General features: G+C 39.7%; 1 protein-coding gene across 1 annotated transcript; it reads left to right on the plus strand.

The window, feature by feature from the left end:
- The first annotated feature begins 1,479 nt into the window (after positions 1-1,479).
- On the plus strand, positions 1,480-22,422 carry LOC109914204 (dysbindin-like). Its single transcript, XM_020513781.2, has 3 exons — positions 1,480-1,510; positions 2,387-2,527; positions 21,810-22,422. The coding sequence occupies exons 1-3, from the start codon at positions 1,480-1,482 to the stop codon at positions 22,031-22,033; spliced, it is 396 nt and encodes a 131-aa protein (XP_020369370.1). The 3' UTR covers positions 22,034-22,422.
- The last annotated feature ends 19 nt before the right edge of the window (positions 22,423-22,441 follow it).

Below are 22,441 nucleotides of genomic sequence, written 5' to 3' on the forward strand. Positions count from 1 at the left end.
AAATTCTCTACTGTTTCCTTGTACCTAAAATTCCTCGTTTCAGCTATCATTCTGGTAAACCTCCATGAACTCTGTCCAGGGCTTTAACATACTTCCTGAAATATGGTGCCCAGAACTGAACACAATTTTCCAAATGTGATCTGATCAATGATTAGTAGAGGTGTATCACCACTTCCTTGCTTCTATACTCTGTTCCTCTATTTATAAACCCAAGGATCCTATAAGGCTTCTTAACAACTGTTTCAACTTGCCTGGCCACCTTCAGCGAATCACGCATGTAATCCCAAGGTTCCCCTGCTGCTGTATTCCCCTTGAAGTTGAGCCTATATTGTCTTTCCCTATTTCTTCTGCCAAAATGCATTACTTCATATTTCTCTGCATTGAAATTCATCTATCGAGTGTCTGTCCATTTGGCCAACTTGTCATTGTCCTTCTGAAGTTGCTTAGTGTCATCCTCTCAATTCCGTATTCTCCCTAGCTTAATATAATCAACAAATTTAGATATTTTTGCCTTCAATGCCCATCTCCCAACAGTTTTTAAATCCGAAAAAGCATGGGTCTCAACACTGATTCTGCTTTCAATTTGTCTCCAATCTGAGAAATGCCCATCAGTGCCAACCCTCCGTTTCCTATCTTTTAGCTGCCAAGACCAATCAATCCCAGCTATTTCTAATTTGCTAAACTATGTGCTATATTTCACTGTATCAAATGTTTTCAGATAGTCCAAATATACGATATCGAGAGCACTACCCTCACCTACTGCCTGTGTTACCTCGTCAAAAAACTCAATTATATGTGTCAGATTTGACATGTCCTTGACAAAGCCATGTTGATTGTTTAGTATTAACTTATTTTTCTCTAAGCGTATATTTACCTTATCCTCTATTTGGCCTCCATCAGTTTTCCCACTATCAATGTCAAGCTGACAGGTCTGTTGTTTCCTGAGTTATCATTTTCCCCTTTCTTAAACAACAGTGTCACATTTGCAATCCTGCAGTTCCCAGGGCTAATCATGCCAATAATCCACATCATCTGGACCTTCACAGTCTATAATCAATATCCCTTCATTCTCTAACAAATGTTAGCTTCATATTCCTTTTAGTAAGCCTTATCTCAATAAAGCAATAAACAGACACTTGACTGCTACAGTGTCATCAACAAAAACACAAGTGCTTCATGTTTAGAAGGAACAAGTAAGAAAAGGTAAAGTTGTCAGAATCTCTGAGTCATAGGGCTGCTCTCTCATTAGAGAGAGACAACTAGTTAGTGGTGGTTTAACTTGAGGGTCACCAAGCCTCGGGCAAGGTGAGAGAGTGAGAAGACGAGCCCTTCAAAGAGGGGCAGCAAGTAATAAAGAACTAAATCAAAAAAGACAGGAGGAACCTTAAGTTTTCATGTTACCCGTATGCTCCCAGTCCCTGCGACATCCATCAGTCACCAGTTGGCCTCCGTCTTCAGATCCTTCTCAGTGCAAGCAGGATGGAAGAAGAGAAGCAAGCGTCCATGAAGAGTAACTATCCCGATGGGTTGCATCAGATCTCCATAATGTTAATTTGATATTTTCTGTTGTAATTTTTGTAGTATCTTGTTCTATGCTACAGCATGAAACTTATAGAAAAGTGTCACTGGGAAAAGGAATTGTAAAAGAAGGAACCTAAATCTTTGATCATATCTCTCTGCCAGCATATGTAAACATGAGGAAAATTGTCCAGATTACCTACAATCTCTTTAAAATATCCTTTCTTTGATTCACGCTTCTTCTGCAGTCAGCTATTTCCATACTTACCATGTTCCATTCAATTTATTACCTCTTAAAAATAGGGAGTCCTGTTTGAAGCTGAGCCTTGTTGGTAAATGGCTTTGAGACATTATTTGAGACAAGGAATGTTCCATGTACCCCACAAAGAGACAGGCATAACTAGGGCCCATGCGGGTACCCATGGCCACCCCTCTTACCTGAAGAAAATGAGAGGAGTTGAGAGTGTTCTAATATTCACCACACTGTTGGTTTTAAAAATTTCCCGTTTGAGGTCAAATAATCCAAACGTCAAAGAAGTTTGATTCTTATACTTTCACTGGAGCTGAAAGGTTTTTGCTGTCTAGAAGCACGTATCTGGAAATCTTCCAATGTGTAAGGTTTCCAGGTTATTTAAGCGGGTTTTCAACATTCTGGATGTTGAGGCCTCATCTCTTTTGACACTACAAAGTCAGGGAATTTTCCTTCCATGATACTAAACATGCAAACAACACCTCAGAACTGAAAAAAATACAGCTGGTTGTTTTCATCCTGTTCTATTTCCTATGTTCACATTATGTTATTAAAATAAATCTATTTGTTTTTCTGGTGTTGGTGTATTTGTTTAATGTTCATTTTTTTAAAACCCAGAGCCCATTGGAAGTATGTCTTCTATGGAGGTAAACGTTGACATGCTGGAGCAGATGGACCTATTGGATATGTCTGACCAGGAAGCACTAGACGTGTTTCTCAACTCGGGTGGGGAAGACAGTGAAATCTCACCTGTGTTAGGTAAAATAACATGACTTTCTTATTATCTGGTGGCACCAAACTGAATTAACTATCTATAATGTGAAATATATCAGTAAATTCCATACATTGCAGAAGTGAACTGAGTTTTTATTTAGTAATAATTGCATTTATGCATGAGTGTTTATCTTTTGCAGCATTTGTGAAATTAGCCAAATTAGTTTAACTTTTATTCTCCATATTATAATTTTATGGATTTGTATTTGTTTTACTTTTCATTCTACATTCACTATTATCTTCCAAAGTTTGCTTGATTCAGAAACTGTTCCTTTTGGATTGGAAAATTGCATTTGTCACGATGATTTAAATCGGAAGGTGAAACCAGGGAGTTATAGACTGGCTGACCCAAACATGTTGTGTAGCAAATTACTATAGTTTACAATTAAGGATAGAGTGATTCAACTTCTTAAACTTTAAACTGCCCAAAAGGAGAAACATGAATTTGTGAACCTGTGTCATACCTGACTAGTCTGATTGATTGAATTTTTTAAATGGGTGACTGAAGTTAGGGACAGGGAATGCCTACGAATATTATTTATATGAACTTCCCGAATGCCTTTTGATACTGTTAGCTAAAACTGAATTTCAAGGACCTGAAGGCAAATTATTGACCTGGCTATAGGATTGGCTGGTAACCAGAATAATGATAGTAGGAATACTAGACAGATACTACAATTGACACGATGTAACAAGTGGTAACCCACAAGGTAGTAATGATAAAGCCATATATTCTAGTTTGCCAATGACATGAGAATAGTTGTCAAAGTAAATATTGTAGATGGAAGCATAAAATTTACAAAATTCAGCAGGTCTGAGATTGTCTGCAGAGAGAGAGTTAACATTTAGTCTGGTATGACTCCTCTTCAGAACTAATGCTGTACCTAGAATAGTGCGATCAGTTTGGAGTGGGAGAGGTACCTAACTGGGTTTGTTTTTGTCACTAGGGAATATGCAGAGCTTCGCAGAAACCTGCATAAGTAGATAAAATAGCATTTTATCAAAGTACTTCTCAGATAAGCCGATGGCTGAGGAGTGGCAATTTAATCTAGATAAATGTGAAGTGCTACATTTTGATAGAACAAATCAAGGCAGGACTTAATACACTTAATGTTAAGGTCCTGGGAGTACTGCTGAACAAAGACACCTTGGAGTGCAGGTTCATAGATCATTGAAAGTGGAGTTGCAGGTAGACAGGATAGTGAAGGAGATGTCTGGTACGCTCGCCTTTATTGGTCAGTGCATTGAGTATAGGAGTTGGGAGAACATGTTATAGTTGTACAGGACATTGGTTAGGACACTATTAGAATACTATGTTCAATTCTGAACACCCTGCTAGAGGAATGATGTTGTGAAACTTGAAAGGGTTGAGAGAAGATTTACAAGGATGTTGTCCAGATTGGAGGGTTTGAGCTTCAGGGAGAGACTGAAAAGGCTGGGCTATTTTCCCTAGATCATCAGAGGCTGAGGGGTGGCCTTAGAAGTTTATAAAATCATGAGTGACATGGATAGTGTGAATATTCAAGGCCTTTTTCCCAGTTTAGGGTAGTCCAAAACTAGAGGGTGAAGGTTTAAGGTGAGGGGGAAAGATTTAAAACGGACCTAAAGGGCAACTTTTTCACAGCGGTGCGTGTTTGGAATGAACTGCCAGAGGAAGTGGTGGAGGCTGGTACAATTACAACATTTAAAAGACATCTGGATGGGTATATGAATAGGAAGGGTTTGGAGGGATATGGCAAATGGGACTAGATTAATTTAGGATATCGGTCCAACTCGTCCATGCTGACCAGAAAGGTCTGTTTCTGTGCTGTACATCTCTATGACTCTATAAGAAATATTATTTCAAATTTGTAATATATGGTGATCTGTAATACACGTACTTTTATTAGACTTGCTTTATACATTTGTGCATGGAATGTGGGCATCATTTTCAAGGTCAGCATTCATTGCCCATTCCTGATTGTTCTTGAGCAAATTGGAGGTGAAATACAATGATATCAAGTTGGAAAATAGTTTGTGAGCTGCCTTAGTCCTTTTTGCTTGGCTTCACATATACATAATCCAGCAAAGTCATGTTTTGTTCTTAGTACGGACTTCATTCTGTATTATATGACCTAACTACATTGCATGGCGAGATGCTGAAGTCACTTCGGTGATTTGATACAAATGCATTGGTTGGCAGCCTTGATGGTAATAGAAGATAGACAAGGGTAAAACTTGATGTTTCCACCCATATAAAATGTAATATTTCCGCTCATTTGAAGAGGTCTAGGAGTATTTGTATTTATATTCCAATGTATGAAATGGGAGCAGAAGTAGTCTGTTTGGCGAATTGAATCTGCTCCGCCGTTCATTAATTTAATATCATGGCTAATTTGTGTTTCCGTGACAATATTCCCTAATACCCCTGAGGAGTTGTTTCCCCTTGTAAGAGAGTCGAGGACCGAAGGGCTTAATCTTGGAGTAAATGATCACTCAGGACTGAGATGAGAGTTTTCTTCTCTGAGAGTAGTGAATCTGTAGTATTATTTACCGCAGTGGGCTGCAGAGGCTGTTTCAATAAGTATATTAAAAACTAAGATAGATTTTTAACCAGTTAGGGATTTAAGGTTATGGGAAAAGGGCAGAAAAGTGGAGTTGAGGATTATCAGATTGGTTATGATATCATTGAATGGCACACTTTTGCTCTTGCGTCCTATGGTCCTGAAAGAACAACCATTGTTTTAAAACAGTGTCCACTAGTTCTGGACTTGAAAACATCCTTTCCATTTTCATCCTGTCAAGACCATTCAATATATTATACACATAGTTCAAGTTACTCCACATTCTTTAATACTCTCCAGCTGGTCCAACTTGTCTTATAAGATGACTAATTTATTTCAGCTATCAGTGCAGTAAACCTCCTCTGACAATGCGCTTACATCTATCCTTAAATAAGGAGATCAAAACTGCACTCATTGGAGGTATGGACTCATCAACGTCCCGTATAATTGAGGCATAGCAATTTTTACTTTTTCATTCAGTTCCTTTTCATAATGAAGGATAGCATCCTATTAGCTTTCTTGATTATGTCCTTTACCTACTTTATGATTCGTGTGAGAACACTGAAATCCTTTTGTACCTCACAATTCTGCAGTCACTCTGTTTGTGTAATTATCTGCTTTCAAATTCATCTGCACAATGTGTGTGTGTGTGTGTGTGCGCGCGCGCACCTTTGTGTCATCTGCAAATTTAGTTGCTGTGTCTTTTACTCCCTCGTATAACTCGTTGATGTAAATTGTAAAAGATTGATACCCCTGCCCATCATTACAGCATGCTGGACAAAAACCTGTTTATGAATAAATAATTTTGTGGTCACTGCCAATTGCCAGTTGTAGACACTGATGTATTGAATTAATCCTGTTTTTTACACAATACCAATCTGAAATCTATACATAAAATATAGCTATTACATATCATTAAAAAGTGCCATAATCATATGATTCCTTGTCACAAAAAAAAATTCTGTCTTCAAATACTCTCATTCCCGATATTTTCTCATTCACTCGTGGGACGTGGACATCGCTGGCTTGCCAGCAATTATTGCCTTCCCTTAGCTGCTCTTGAATTGAGTGGCTTGCTAGGCCATTTCAGAGGGCGTTGCTGAGAGTCTGGAGTTACATGTAGGCCAGACCAGCGAGGATGGCAGGTTTCCTTCCCTGAAGGACATTAGTGAGCCACATAGGTTTTTCCAACAATTAGCAATGGTTTCATGGTCATCAGTAGATTCTCAATTCCACCATTGCTGTGTGATATTCAAACCCAGGTCCTCAGAATATTAATCGAGTTTCTGGATTAATAGTCTAGCGATAATACCACTAGTCCATCACCTCTTTTGATACGGAATATTGACAGCGTAGATGAAAAACTATTTGCTGGTTATGGAATCTGGAACTAGGAGGCCTAGCCTAACATTTAGAACCAAGTCTTTCAGGAGTGAAGTGATGAAGCACTCTACATGCAAAAGTTAATGTTTGAAATTCTGTTTTGCAAACAGCAGTTAAGGCAGGGTCAGCTGCTAATTTTAAGATATCAAAAACTTTGCAGCATTAGCAATTGTCTGTGTCTACTAATCATGTGGGATTATTTTGTCCTCACAACCCTCAAGAAATCTGAAGTGCTTGTTTCTTTTGAGGTATAAAGATGTTCTGTAACATCAATTCATTCAAAATGACGATTGTACATCACAATTGAGAGTCTCCTTGTCAGATGGACAAAAGACATTTCCTTCCATATTGTTTTTAGGGAAGCATGGTTTGCAACTGTGTTCCTCCTTCATCTTACTAGTATGGTAAAGATTAAATGAAATTAATGTGAAGTTGGTGCTCTTTATAGTTCAGTCTTTTCAGGTTCAAATGGGTGTCACATGTATTTTTAAACTAATCAAGATTCAGATATAATTTGCCAGTGTTATAAAGATTTCGTCTTTCTTTATGTCCTGTCTTTAGAAGCTATGTCCAATTCTTTTATTGATTTTTAAAAATTTTTTAAATTTTCGTCAAACCTCTTATTGTTTAGTGCAAGTGTGCCATCTTGTGGATTGATGTCAATTCTCAGCAACTTGAGGAGTTGGGGAGATGAGTATGTATGTGCCTCACTCAGTAATTGTCCAAATGATATTTATGAATCTAACTCTTGAATTGATACTTTAATATAGCAAAGATATCTATTCACACAAATACACATCGTGACAGGTTAGTAAGACAAGAAAACAAGCGACTAAAGGGAATTTACTCATAGAGGAATAGAATTGAAAAGCAGAGCAGAGACATTAATCAAAAATAATATAGAACCTTCATTCAGGTGCATCTTTACATAAAAGGGAAAACAAGAGGAAGTACAAAAATCAGATAATTTCTTAGAATTAAGGTAATGAAAACATTTGATAGCATAGGTGAGAGAAAATGTTTCCATTTGTGAGACAGTCCAAAACTTAGAGGCATCAGTACAAGAAAGAAATAAGTCTGATAGCGTGGAACTTGCTACCTACCACACTGAGTAGTTGAAAGGAATAAGAAGATATTGAGTAAGATCTTGATCAAGTGAGTCAATGGGCTGAATAGTGGCAGATGGAGTTTATTTTGGATAAACGTGAGGTATTGCATTTTGGTAAAACAAACAAGGGCAGGACTTATATAATTAAAAGTAGGGCCTTGGGTGGTGCAGAACAGAAAGACATAGGGGTTCAGGTACATAATTCTTTTGAAGTTTGCATCACATTGAGTGGTTAAGAAGGCGTTTGGTATGCTTGCCTTCATTGCTCAGACCTTTTGAGTACAGGTGTTGAGGTTGTACAGGATGTTGGTGAAGTTTCTGTGTCCAGTTCTGGTCACCCAGCTATAGGAAAAATATTATTAAGCTGGAGAGGGTTCATGAGAGATTGGGTTTCAGTTATAGGAGAGGCTGAACAGGCTGAGACATTTTTCACTGGAGCTTAGGAGGCTGAGTGAGGACCTTTTATAGAGGTTTATAAAATCATGAGGGGTGTAGATGAGGTGAATGGCAGGTGCCTTTTCCCTAGGGTGGGAATTTCAAGAATAGTGTCATATTTTTATGGTGGGAGGAGAAAGATTTTAAAAGACATGAAGGGCAGTTTTATTTTTTTAACAGAATGGTTCATGTATGGAATGAACTTCCAGAGGAAGTGGTGGATGCAGCTGTAGTTAGTGTTTAAAAGACATTTAGGTAAGTACATGAATAAGAAATGTTTGGAAAGATATGGGCCATGTGCAAGCAAGTCGGACTTGTTTAGTTTGGGATTATGGCTGGCAGGAACTGAAGAGTCTGTTTCTGTGCTGTATGACTCTGTCTCTATGACTCTAATAAGAACTTTTAATATAAGAAATAGGAGCAGGAGTAGGTTAATTGCTCACTTGAGCCTTCGCCATCATTCCATAATATCATAGTTGATTTTCTTCATTAGTGTCCAAAAGTCTGTTGGTCCCTATTTCCAATTTACCTAAGGTTTAAGCATAAAGCTGTCTGGGATACAGAATTCCAAAGACGCAGTGAAGAGATTTTTTCCATTTTATCAATTCTAAATAGCTGATTGTCATTCTGAGACAAAGACATCTAGTTTAAAACTTTCTGGAGAAATATCCTCCTATATCTTCCTCGTCAGTGAGATCATTTCTTATTCTTCTAAACTCTTGAGAACATATGCCTTAACACATCAGACAATAGCTTCACCAACAAATCAGTTTAATGAACATTGGTTGTACTCTCTCTTTATTACTCATTCAGGAGATGTAAGCTTTAGTGGGCCAAATTTATTGCCCATCAATAATAAACCGTGATAAGGTGATGGTGAGCTGCCTTTTTGAACCCCTGCAGTCCATGTGGTACAGGGACACCAGCAATGCTGTTAAGAAGGGAGCCCCAGGATTTTGACCTTGCAACAGCAAAGAATGGAAACTGATATATTTCCAAGGTTGGATGGCGAGTGTCTTGAAGATGAATTTGTTGGTGATAAAGTCCCCGTGTATCTGCTGACCCTGTCCTTTGAAATTGTTGTGGTTGTGGGTTTGGAATGTGCTATCTAAGCAGCCCTGGTGAATTTCTGCTATGCATCTTATACACAGATTTTGGGGAGTCAGGAGGTGAGTTCCTCATTGTAGGATACCTAACCTCTAACCTACTCTTGTAACCCCTGTATTTATATGATTAGTCCCATTCAAGATGATAAGAAGACCAAAACACTTCAGTTTTGTGCGCTATACAGACATTCCCAGTATCATCTCACCAAGGCCCTGTTTAATTGCGCTCAAGATTTACTCTTACTCTTTATTGCAAAAGCATTAGATTGTAACCTACTCTTTCGTTGATTGCTGAACTTGCATGTTAACTTTGTGATTCGTATACCTAGATCTCTATGGGGATACTCTCGTTTCCCAATCTCTCTCACTTTTTTAAAAAAAAAAAAATCTGCTTTTCTTGCAAATGTGGTTAATTTCACATATCTGTTATGTTCCATCTAATATAATATTGGTCACATACTTGTTTAAATTCATTTGCAGTCTCTCTCTGTACTCTCTCAGCATAGCTTTCTATCTGATCAATGCCCCTGTCCTCGGAGAACCCAGCTAGTACAAAATATTGCTTGTATCCAGTCCTGAACCATTTTGAACTTTTCATCACTCTTTATTTATCTATATAATTAATTTGATAACATGCTATCAGCATGTTTTGCATCTTGGTTTCTGCTGTAATCATCTTAGATGCATTCAGTATATTTACTGCAATCAAGCCTTGTTGCTAAGGATACTGTCTCAATGCTTTTGCAGAAGATAGGCTCGAGCTTCATGATCAGTAACTAGGTTTATTGCATGTTACTTAGCTAATTTTATTTCATGTTAGACATGTGATTGTCTGTTGTAAGACAACCAGGTAAACATAAGAGTAAGTCCATGTTACTACTTTAGCTACATGCTGTTGGTAGCAAGAACAAACTGAAGCACTTTATAAGTGAGATAACAAGGTGTAGAACTGGATGAACACAGCAGGCCAAGCAGCATCACAGGAGCAGGAAAACTGACGTTTCGGGCCTAGACCCTTCTTCAGAAATGGGGTAGGGGAAGGGGGTTCTGAAATAAATAGGGAGAGAGGGGGAGGCGGATAGAAGATGGATAAAGGAGAAGATAGGTGGAGAGGAGACAGACAGGTCAAAGAGGCGGGGATGGAGCCAGTAAAGGTGAGTGTAGGTGGGGAGTTAGGGAGGGGATAGGTCAGTCCAGGAAGGACAGACAGGTCAAGGGGGCGGGATAAGGCTAGTAGGTGGGAGATGGGGGTGGGGCTTGAGTTGGGAGGAGGGAATAGGTGGGAGGAAGGCCAGGTTAGGGAGGCGGGGACAAGTTGGGCTGGTTTTGGGATGCAGCTGGGGGAGGGGAGATTTTGAAACTTGTGAAGTCCACATTGATACCATTGGGCTGCAGGGTTCCCAAGCGAAATATGAGGTGTTGTTCCTGCAACCTTCGGGTGGCATCGTTGTGGCACTGCAGGAGGCCCAGGATGGACATGTCGTCTGAGGAATGGGAGGGGGAGTTGAAATGGTTCGCGACTGGGAGGTGCAGTTGTTTAGTGCGAACCGAGCGTAGGTGTTCCGCAAAGCGGTCCCCAAGCCTCTGCTTCGTTTCCCCGATGTAGAGGAGGCCACAACAGGAATAGGGATACAGTATACCACATTAGCAGATGTGCAGGGGCAGGTGTAGCACTTCCTGCAGTTGCAGGGAAAAGTGCCAGGTGTGGTGGGGCTGGAGCGGAGTGTCGAACAGACAAGGGAGTCACAGAGAGAATGGTCCCTCCGGAAAGCAGATAAGGGTAGGGACGGAAAAATGTCTTTGTAGTGGGGTCAGATTGCAGATGGCAGAAGTGTCGGAGGATGATGCATTGGATCCGGAGGTTGGTGGGGTGGTACGTGAGGACAAGGGGTTTCTGTTTTGGTTGTTATTGCGGGGAGGGGGTGGGAGGGATGAGCTGCGGGAAATGCGGGAGACACGGTCGAGGGAGTTCTCGACCACTGTGGAGGGGAAGTTGCAGTCCTTGAAAAATGAGGACATCTGAGATGTTCGGGAGTGGAACGCCCTATCCTGGGAGCGGATGTGGCGGAGGCGAAAGAATCGGGAATAGGGGATGGCATTTTTGTAGGAAGGTGGGTGGGAGGAGGTATATTCTAGGTAGCTGTGGGAGTCGGTGGGCTTGAAATGGATATGGGTTTCCAGGTGGTTGCTAGAGATGGAAACAGAGAGGTCCAGGAAGGAGAGAGAGCTATCAGAGATGGTCCAGGTGAACATAAGGTTAGGATGGAAGGTGTTGGTGAAGTGGATGAACTGTTCAAGCTCCGTGTGGGAGCACGAGGCAGCGCCGATACAGTCATCAATGTAACAGAGGAAGAGGTGGGGTTTAGGGCCAGTGTAGTTATGGAAGAGGGATTGTTCCACGTAACCTACAAAGAGGCAGGCATAGCTTGGGCCCATGCAGGTACCCATGGCCACCCCCTTTGTCTGTAGGAAGTGGGAGGAATTGAAAGAGAAGTTGCTGAGGGTGAGGACAAGTTCGGCTAAGCGGATGAGGGTGTCAGTGGAGGGGGAACTGGTCGGGCCTGCGGGACAGGAAGAAGCGGAGGGCCTTTAGGCCATCTGCATGGGGAATGCAGGTGTATAAGGACTGGACGTCCATGGTAAAGATGAGGTGTTGGGGACCGGGGAATTGGAAGTTCTGGAGGAGGTGGAGGGCGTGGGTGGTGTCACGGATGTAGGTATGGAGTTCCTGGACAAAGGGGGAGAAAATTGAGTCGAGATAGGTGGAGATAAGTTCGTTGGGGCAGGAGCAGGTGGAGACAATGGTCGACCAGGGCAGTCAGGTTTGTGGATTTTGGGAAGGAGGTAGAAGCCGGCAGTGCGAGGTTGGGGAACGAAGAGGTTGGAGGCTGTGGGTAGGAGGTCACCTGAGGTGATGAGGTTGTGGATGGTTTGGGCGATGATGGTTTGGTGGTCAGGGGTGGGGTCATGATCAAGGGGGCGGTAGGAGGAGGTGTTGGAGAGTTGGCGCCTGGCCTCGGCGATTGTAGAGGTCAGTGCGCCATACAACTGTGCCTCCCTTGTCCGTGGGTTTTATGGTGAGGTTGGGATTGGAGCGGAGGGCTGCACGTTCTGTGGGGGAGAGGTTGGAGTGGGTGAGAGGGGTAGAGGGGTTGAGGCGATTGATGTCTTGACGGCACTTTATAAGTGACTGGTTTGGTTGGGTTGATAGTCTAAGGATAATACATTCAGATGCTATCCTTGGTGGATCTTTGATTTCCAGAATGTCCCTTTGCAGAGGTTAAATTATGCAGGTACAGCTTTCGGCCACACTGGAAAACTGATGGATCTTGATGTCTCAGATGCTTTTTACTGAGGATGTCATTTCAGGTCAGTGTCGCTGTTGAACATTTTTAGAGGATCTTGGAAGATCTTTAGTTTCCTCAAATCATGTCAGAATAGCTCGTTATGTTTCTGAAAGAAGTAATTTTCTCCTCTTGATATTGTAAAGGGTGAGACTCACTTGTGATCCTTCCATTTGTGCTCTTATTCCTTTGAATCTGACAAAATGATATCTAATCATAGTGAGGAAATCTGCCTGAACTGTTTTTGGTACTGCTTATTTTGAACTCCTGAATTGATTATCAGAAGAGTCTATGATCAACTCTTAGTGGTTATGGTATCAAAAGAAATCAGGTGATCAGATTTTTAAAATTATTGTGATTGAAAGTCAGTTGAATAATTCACCAGACTTGTGAAGATGGTTGTTTCTTCTGATCTCTGATGAAAAGCTGTGATTAATGCCAAGTGGTGTATTTGTTCTCTTAGGTTTTTCTGAGATCTGTGAAGTTGTCTCGTCCTTGAGTAACATTACATTGATCATTATATAAGGCTTCTGAGCTGCTTGAGGCTCACTAACATAGTGTGGGATTGAAGAATGCTTTTCTATTCGGAAGTGAGACGTCAGTTTCTAATGACACTTGTTTCATACAGTATTGGATTGCACCAGCAGCACCTGACCTTGGATAAGTTGGACTGAAGGGTGTTTCCATGCTGTGAATTGCTATGACTCAATGTGGGCTTGGCTGACAAGTGGCAAGTAATATTTGCACCACATCAATGTTAGTAAATGACTATCTCCAGGAAGAGATAATTTAACCACTACACCTTGGCATTCAATGGCATCTGAATCATCAAATCCTCTACTATCAATACCCACAAGAGCAGATAAAATATTAGGAATCTCACAGTGCGTGATTCACCACCTGAATTCTCAAAGTCTATCCACTATCTACAAGGCACAAGTGGGGAGTATGATTGAATATTTCCCATTTGCCTGGATGGGTGCAGCTCCAACAACATCCACGATTAAAGCAGCCTGTTCAAATGGCACCACCACCTTCTCGAAGGCAACTAGGGAAGGGCAATAAATGCAGGCCCAGCCAGAAACACCCCGTCCTGTAAAGTATTCTAAATCAGGGTCACTGGTGCATGTGTGTGAATGCATATTTTGTATTAAATAAGACTGGAAAGTTAAAGGAGCAGCTTGCCAGGTAGAATGATGGCGATCAGAGATCTAGCTCAAGTAAGTGCGGGGTTTGCAGTTAAATACTTCTAGTTACAAGGTATTTGGGAAAGGAAGAAGAGAAGGATGGTATATTTTAAGGAGGGCATTGTATTACTGGAGAAAGAGCCGATATCAAAGTTTAAGGACAGAATTGATTTCCCTAAAACTAGGGGGAGAAAAAGGTACAATTACATTGCTCAGTGTTGATGGCAGACGGCAGTCTCTCAGAATCAAGAATGGCATCTATCAGGCTAGATGAGTTTTCATGATTGTGGAGTCAAACTTTGGATCCATAAGCTTTTCTACAATGTGGTTAGGATCTGGAATGCATTGTTTGCAAGTGCGGTGAATGCAGGTTCAATTGAGGCATTCAAGATGGCATTAAATTGTTTCTATTTAAATAATGAAGTGCAGGCTTATGAGGAGAATACTAATAAGTCATAATGCTCAGTCTGAAAACCAGTTCAGATGAGCCAAGTGGCTTCTCCTGCATTGTAACAACTCTGGAATTCTGAATTGAGAAGTTCTGTTGTTTTAATAACGAAACTTAATTTCTGTCTTATTTTCCTTTTCCAAGAATGTCTCTAATTCGCCCCTATTTCTGCTGTAAAACTATTTTCAGGCATTTAAAGATCATTCAAATGTATTTAAATGAAGAACATCAAAATAAAAAGGACATTTTCTTTTGCATACCTTGGGTTAAGTTGCGAGAAATACCAAAGTAAAGGGGAAAACTATATTTATACTGTAAGAGTACTGATGGGTTGGAAGGTGGACTCTGGCAGAGGTGTTACCGTGCACTGTGCACCAGTTAATGATGATTATCAGTTAACTACCATGCTTGTCCAGATATTAAATCAGGCAAGTTGACTCTGGTCAATTTCATGATTAATACACCAAAAAACAACTGTCACTAATTTTGTTGTGTTGGAACAAGGGAAGTATTTGAATACTCTTTTTGTTTTCAAAGAAAATGACCCTGTGTATTAATGTGTTGTTTCTTGTATAAGACATGTAATGGCCAACTCTTTAAATATTTCTGACATGAATATCCTAGATGAAACATACAATATTGGAATTCACAACTGCAAGTAAGAATTTCCTTGCTTGTCTTAACTGGCTCTATCCTATGTTCAGATTCATCTTTTGAAGTCGAACAGTCAAATGAGCTTCCTTTCTTTGATAGGAGTGTTGAAAAATCAGCTGGGGTTCTCAGCCAAGATCTACTGTAACATACTTTTACAGGTCAATATAAGTATTAGGGTTCCTCTTTAGGATAAGATTGACTTTATCAGCAACTTTGTACATAGGACTTGAACTATTTATTGATTCTGTTAGCTCTTGCTGAAATAGGGCACATAAAAGCCATCCTGTGGGTTAATGGCTACCCTGATCAGATCTTGTGCTGTATATCACCTGAGGCTGTCACTTTTAATCCTGTCAGATGCCCAGTCTACATCTGATCAATCTGAAGGGTAAAAATTTTGAACAACAGGTGAAGCTAGCTGTTTAACACAGCTTCTATGTAGTTGCAATGTGAATGACCTTTGCTGCTCATGGGATGCTACCATCAAGCCAAAAAGAATTTTTGTCAAATGCATGAATGAGTAATGTATATAAATTTCAGCACCATTGTGGATGTCAGCTGTACCTCCCAAAGACTGATGGATTGTATCAAACAGCAAAAACCTACGATTGTTTGCAACAAGCAAGATACTGTCCATGCCTAACCAGCCAGTGCTTGCAAAACTCTCAAATGTCCAACATTAGATGTGATTCCACAGTGGAACAGCATTACGGGTTTTCCTGATGAGTGCAATGTGAATAGTTTTGACTAAATATGTCTTTGTTCCAGCAATACTCAGTTATTTGATAATAGAAAACCTATCACAAGCTTATGATCTTTATTTTCTCCAAAGTGGGGAAATAACTGTCATTTTGCACCATTTTCACCACCTTCGTCATTTTTGCATCCTTTTTGACACTAGGGACAATTTTTTTCCTTTTTTCTCTGAGATTTTTGTCCCATTTTATTCAGGAGAAAAAAGGAATCGCATTGATCGTGTCTTGAAGCAATTATTTCAGATGAACAATAAAAACAATTTCCTTCAAAACAACACTACTTATCAAATTATAGTGGCATTTTGACAGTTTTCTCAACAAGCAACCTTGTAATTTGTTTCTGCAGTCTTTCTGGATAATCTCAACTATTTAACAATGCTTGTATGCTTAATATAGTGATTTAAGCTTCCCACTACCTCTTCCGTTTAGATTTCTATTTTAAATGTGGAAATTTTCACCTTTTTAAGTGACTGAATCTACATTGGGTGTCTGAAATCTACCACTGTACCCCTGGTTTATTGTTTGGAATTTCCCCTTTGCAGTTCTGGTAAGATTCTTTACAGTCTATATAGTTTTCCAATATTTTCCACAATTTATAGTTTCAAGCTTCAGCAAGTAGGTTTTAGGGTATGCTATTTCTTTCAATAGCTAACTGCTGTAGCCACAGGGACTAGTTCTATACATTCTTGAAATGCTGGATATTTAAAGAAATACCCCTGGTGAATCAGATAACGAAGGCTGTAGATAGGGCTTTTAAACTAAATATTTGGGGAGGAGGTGTCAGGTTGATTTATAGGTAAAGGATAAGGTAGGATTGCAGATTAGTGAAGGATTGATTGTTACCAGGAAATAAAAGGAAGAGGAGAATGTGTGAATAACACATTGCACTAAGGAAATATGAATGTATAGGGAAATTTGATAATAGCTTTCAGAATAAGGTAGACAAATTGGCACAAATCATAGCCATTATGGAAATATGATTACAAAGAAATCAAAATTGGGAACTCAATATTCAGGAATATTTGATCTTTCACAAACACAGGAGGGATGGAAAAAGTGGTGGGGTAGCACTGTTAACAAGAGATGAAGACTGTTATAAGAGATAATCCAGGCTCAGATGATAAGAGTCCATTTAGGTAGAGGTTTTTAAAAAAAAAAACAGCAAGGTAAAGAAAATGTTTGTAGGAGTACTGTACAGACCCCCCTTCTCTCCAAACAAACAGCCATTTTGTCAGAAATGCTATTAACTGGTAGGAGCATGTGAAATGACTAGTGGAATAATTATGGGTGACTTCAATTTTCGTGTTGATTGGGTTAATCAAATTGTAAAAGATAGCAATGACTACAGATTCATAGAGTACATTATGGATAGTTTTCTTGAGCAATGTTTTGGAGCCAATTAGGGAGTAGGCTATTTTGGATTTGGTAATGAGTCATGAGACAGGCGTAATAAAAAATAATTAGAATATAGGATTCCCTGGGACTTGATGATCGTAACATCAAATTTATTATACAGTTTGACAGTGAGAAACTTGCGCCAGAAACAACTGTCTTTAACTTAAACAAAGGGAATTACAATGAAATGAGGATAGAGTTAGCTAAAGTGAACTTGTCAGGAATGACAATGAGTAAGCAGTGGCAGACATTTAAGGAGGTAATTCATGACTGTCAGCAAAACTACATCCCAGTAAAGAGGAAAGATCCTAAGAAAGAGATAAACCAACCATGGCTATCCAAGAAAGTTAAGGAGAGTATTAAAATGAAAAAATTGGAGGCCAAAATTCAGAATCCAGCAAAGGAAGACTACAATGATAATAAAGAACAAGAAAATAAGCTACAAGGACAAACTAGCGAGGAATATTTAAAAAACTGACAGTAAGAACTTCTTGAAATATGTAAAAAGAAAGAGACAGATCAAAGTGAACATAGGCCCCTTAGAAATTGAATCTGGGGAGACTGTTATGGGGACCAAAGAAATGCAGAGGAATTAAAAAGATATTTTGCATTGGTCTTTACAATCGAAGATGCTCAGTCTATTAATACTAAAGAATACAGGGGAGGAATTGAGTACCATCACAATCACTTGGGAAAATTTATTAGACAAACTACTGGGGCTAAAGGCAGGTAAGTGCACTGGCCCCGATGGCTTGCATCATATGATACTAAAAGAGGTAGGTATAGAGGTAGCAGATGCATTTGGTTGTAATTTTCCAAAAATCCTTGGATTCTGGAGAAATATTGGAGGATTGGAAAACTGGCAATGCTATACCCCTATTCAAAGAGGGAGGGAGGCAAAAAAGGGGCTAAAGATAGGCTAATTAGCTTAACATTTATTGTTGGAAATGTATTGGAATCAATTATTAAGGAAGAAATAGCATAATTGAAAACGTAATCTAATCAAGCAGGGTCAGCAAGGCTATGCGAAAGGGAAATTGTGTTCTGATCAATTTGAGGTTGTAGACATGCTCACCAAACCGTTGGATTTGTAACCAAATGTTTTGTCACCATGCTAGGTAACATTGTCAGTGCGCCTCCGGTGAAGCGTCGGTGTTCTGTCCCGTATTGTTGTTTATATGCCTTGGTTTGCTGGGGTGGTTGGTCCTACTTCTGGTTTTGTTTCTCAGTGGTTTGTACACAGGGTCTAATTCAATGTGTTTGTTGATGGTGTTCTGGTTGGAATACCAGGTCTCCAGGAATTTCCTGGCGTGTCTCTGTTTGGCTTGTGCAGTTATTGATGTGTTGTCCCAGTCAAATTCGTGTCCCTTGTTGTCTGTGTGTAGTGAGACAAGTGAGGGTTGGTCGTGTCTCTTGGTGGCTAGTTGTTGTTCATGTATCCATATTGTCAATTTTCTTCCGGTTTGGCCTATATAGTGTTTTTCATAGTCATAGAATCATAGAATCCCTACAATGTGGAAACAGGTCCTTCGGCCCAACAAGTCCACACCGACCCTTGGAGCATCCCACCCAGACCCGTCCCCCTATAACCCACCTAAGTTACACATCCCTGAACACAATGGGCAATTTAGCATGGCCAATCCACCTAACCTGCACATCTTTGGACTATGGGAGGAAACTGGAGTACCCAGAGGAAGCCCACGCTGACACGGGGAGAATGTGCAAACTCCACACAGACAGTCACCCGAGAGTGGAATCAAACCAGGGTCCAGTAGTTAACCACTGAGTCACCGTGCCACCTTGCATGGTATTTTGTATATAACCTTGGTTTTGGGTATGGGATCCTTTACGTTCATCAGTAGTTCTCGTAGGGTGGTTGTCAGTTTGTGGGCTACTGTTATACCTAGGGGTCTGAGTAGTCTTGTGGTCATCTCTGAAATATCCTTGATGTACAGTAGGGTGATTAGTGAGTCTGGTCGTGTTATGTCTAGACTCTCCCACAGGGGGAATTAACCTCCCCACATCTACCTTATCATGTCCCCTAAGAATCTTGTACATTTCAATAAGATCACATCTCATTCCCCTAAATTCTAAGGGGAACAGGCCCAATCTACTCAACCTCTCCTCATACAACAGTCCCTCCATACCCACTATCAGTCTTGTGAATTTTCTCTGGACTGACTGCAATGCAGTACATCTTTCCTTGGATAAGAGCTAAAAACTGTTCACAGTATCCCAGTTGTGATTTTGCAAAATGTCCCTACCTTTATACACTGTTCCCTTTTGAAATAAAGGCCAACATTCCATTTGTTTTCCTTATTACCTGTTGAATTTGCTTCTTGATGGGCAGAGCTTTTCTTCTGATGTCAGTTAACTCTTTCAAGTACTGCCTTATATGACAATCTACATCTGATTCTGGTACCCTAGCAAGTTCTTGTCAATGTCTTTAAATTCTTTTTCAAAGAAAATCAAAAACAGAATTTGCTGGAGAAACTTGGTAGGTCTGGCAGTATCTGTGGAGAGAGAAAACAGTTAATGTTTTGAGCCTGATGTGGTTTCTTCAGAACTCATCAGAACCATTCTGAAAAAAGATCATAGGATTAATGTGAACTTTTTTCTCTCTGCAGATGCTATTAGACCTGCTGAGTTTTTACAGGAATTTCTGTTTTTGTTTGTTTCTGTTCTCCAGCATCCATAGTTCTTATATAATTTAAATTCTCATAGAATATATTCTTAAATTCTTCCCCATTTCTGTAACATCTTGCCATTCCACACCTCCCCTAATCTCTCCACTCTTTCTTTGGTGCCTTATTCATTGCACTCACTACAATCTTCTTGCCCTTTAAGACCCTTCTTTGAAAACCTCCCCTCTGACCAGGTTTCGATCACCTCCTTTGACTTCACATCCATTTTCTTAACGTTTGTGTAGCACCTTAGTGTATTTGCAATCAAGCAACTGAGAATCACTTTTATATATTTGTGGTTTGAGATCCATGGGCATAGGGTATCAATCGCCATTTTTTCCCCTGTTACATCTAAATTTAACCGTGTGGTGAAGAAACAGGATCAGATACATAATCTTCTGTGTCTCTGCATCCATGAAATGGATCTCTCTGAAACTAAATTTTTTGATATTAATAGATTTGGTTCTCTCCTTCATTCTACAGAAATATTTGTTAAAATGCTATATGCCTCTTTGCTGTTTTCTCCTCCTTAGTGCCTGTTCTTGGTCAGATCTTCTGTCACAAATGGTTTTTTGCATTTTTCCAATAATAAAGGTACATAAGCACAACTGGAACTTTTTTGCAGGACCAGATACGTGGTTTTGTGGTGATATTGAAAATAACATTGCACGTTAGGGATAAACTCAGTAATCTTGTTGAAGTGTGATGTTTCCTAGAATTTTTTTAAAAAAATTGAACTGGACTGGTTGTGCATATCTGGTCTTCTAAATTTGCAATTTAAGCAAATATCAAGATGTGATCATTATATTATCTGTCATAAGCAAGTCTAAGATGGGATCATCTTCACACTGACACATAGCATGGACTAATAAACCATATATGACTGAATTCATGACCTTAGAAGTTTATAAAATCGTGAGGGGCATTAATAGGTTGAATAGCAAAGGTCTTTTCCCTAGGGTGGGAGTGTTCAAAACTAGGGGGCATATTTTTAAGGTGAAAGGAGAAAGTTTTAGAAGGGACTTGAGGGGCATCTTTTTCACACACTGGCAGGTTCTTTGCCAGAGGAAGTGGTAAATATAGGTATAGTTACAATATTTAAAAGACATTTGGGCAGATACACGAATAGGAAAGGTTTAGAGGTATATGGGCCAAATGCAGACAAGTGGGACTCTGTTTATTTTGGGAAACTTGGTTGGCATGGACGCGTTGGACCAGTTTCTGTGCTGTGATGCTACCGTTCCTCTTGCCATAAGTGCTGTTCTTTGATCTTAAATCATTGAAGAGACATCCATTTTCCCCATTTGCTTGGTTCTTCTAATTTCAAGGCACTCTACCAGTGCAAGTTTCTCTTACTACCACTCAACAGCCATTAACCAGCATAAAGGCAAGTCATCTTTGACATGAGAGATGTTGAAAATTTTGCTGTGTAATCAAGCTCACTCCCCATACCCCAGCAGTAAACTACTAAATCAACATTGATTTTTGTCCCTTATCTGGAAAACATTGCAAGTCTAAGTGACATTTAGATAATTTTCTAGTACAGTCTAATTTAACTTAATCTGCTGTTTCTTATGATTGTTCACAATCATGATTATGGCAAGAGGAACGGTAGCATCACAGCACAGAAACTGGTCCAACGTGTCCATGCCAACCAAGTTTCCCAAAATAAACAGAGTCCCACTTGTCTGCATTTGGCCCATATACCTCTAAACCTTTCCTATTCGTGTATCTGCCCAAATGTCTTTTAAATATTGTAACTATACCTATATTTATTTAATTCATTAAATAAATAAGAAACTTGTTAAAAACTGTTGTTGTATTTTATAGCAAGCTATTGCACAAGGTTGTAGACCTGAAATTTCATGGTAATCTGCTGTGCTGCTCTTGATCCTACCTTGGGTTTTTAGTAATTTTTGGCACACGCCTGTTGAGATGTCTGTCCTAGCTATTCAGCAGGCACACAGGTGTAGGGGAATGTGTTCAAGACTACTCTCTCTCTCATAATATACAGGTTGCTCTACATGTTGCATTTTTGAACGTTTTTTCCTTAAGGTATCTTCCAATTAGATGCGGTCACGTGCTTTTGGTTTTGCAGCCTTAAAATAAATAAATTTATCCGCAAATAGCAATTTGAAGGTCAATGTATGAAATTATTGGATTCTTGTGGAGATGGGTTGTGAACAACCTGGAGTTAAGTCAATGTTATTTTTCTCTCTGTACAGGGTCCAAGTCTGAGCCAAATCAAGGTGAAATAACTCTGCAAGTGCCAAACCAAGATGAACTTAGACTGAAATTATCTTCTTTCACTGATGACAATGCCAGTCACACTGTGAGTGAAGATGACACTCCACTGGTCCAGTCTGATGAAGAAGATGTTCAAATAGACACAAGTTTGATCACAATGAATTCAGATTTAGGACAGAATGCTGACAGTGACTCTCAGTAAAGTGCAAGATATTATTTGAAACTTTGTTGAAGGTTACTGAGTATTGCATTGTGTGAAAGATATATAATGGATAATCCAGACCATTTTACTACATCTATTTTGAAAAAGTGTAAAATTCCTGTTACCTTGTGTGTCTGTGGTAGTAAGTTATAACTGGTTACCCATTTGCTTCAAATACAGAAGCATAGCTCTCTGCCTTGACTAATGAACCTTCCCATCCAAGATATTATTCACATATCTATGCACTGTGCTTAATGAATTGATAGGCTGCCTTATTCTATCCTTTAAATCCCAGTTGGCTTGATTGTAGTTTTCACTAATACAAGACTCTTAAAATTGACTTCCGTTGTGCACTTTTCACCTTCAAATTAATAAAAGGTTTTTCAGTACTGCCTCACTGCCAGTTTT

This window comes from Rhincodon typus, chromosome 2, assembly GCF_021869965.1.
Source record: "Rhincodon typus isolate 14 chromosome 2, sRhiTyp1.1, whole genome shotgun sequence".
In the NCBI taxonomy this organism is placed as follows: Eukaryota; Metazoa; Chordata; class Chondrichthyes; order Orectolobiformes; family Rhincodontidae; genus Rhincodon; species Rhincodon typus.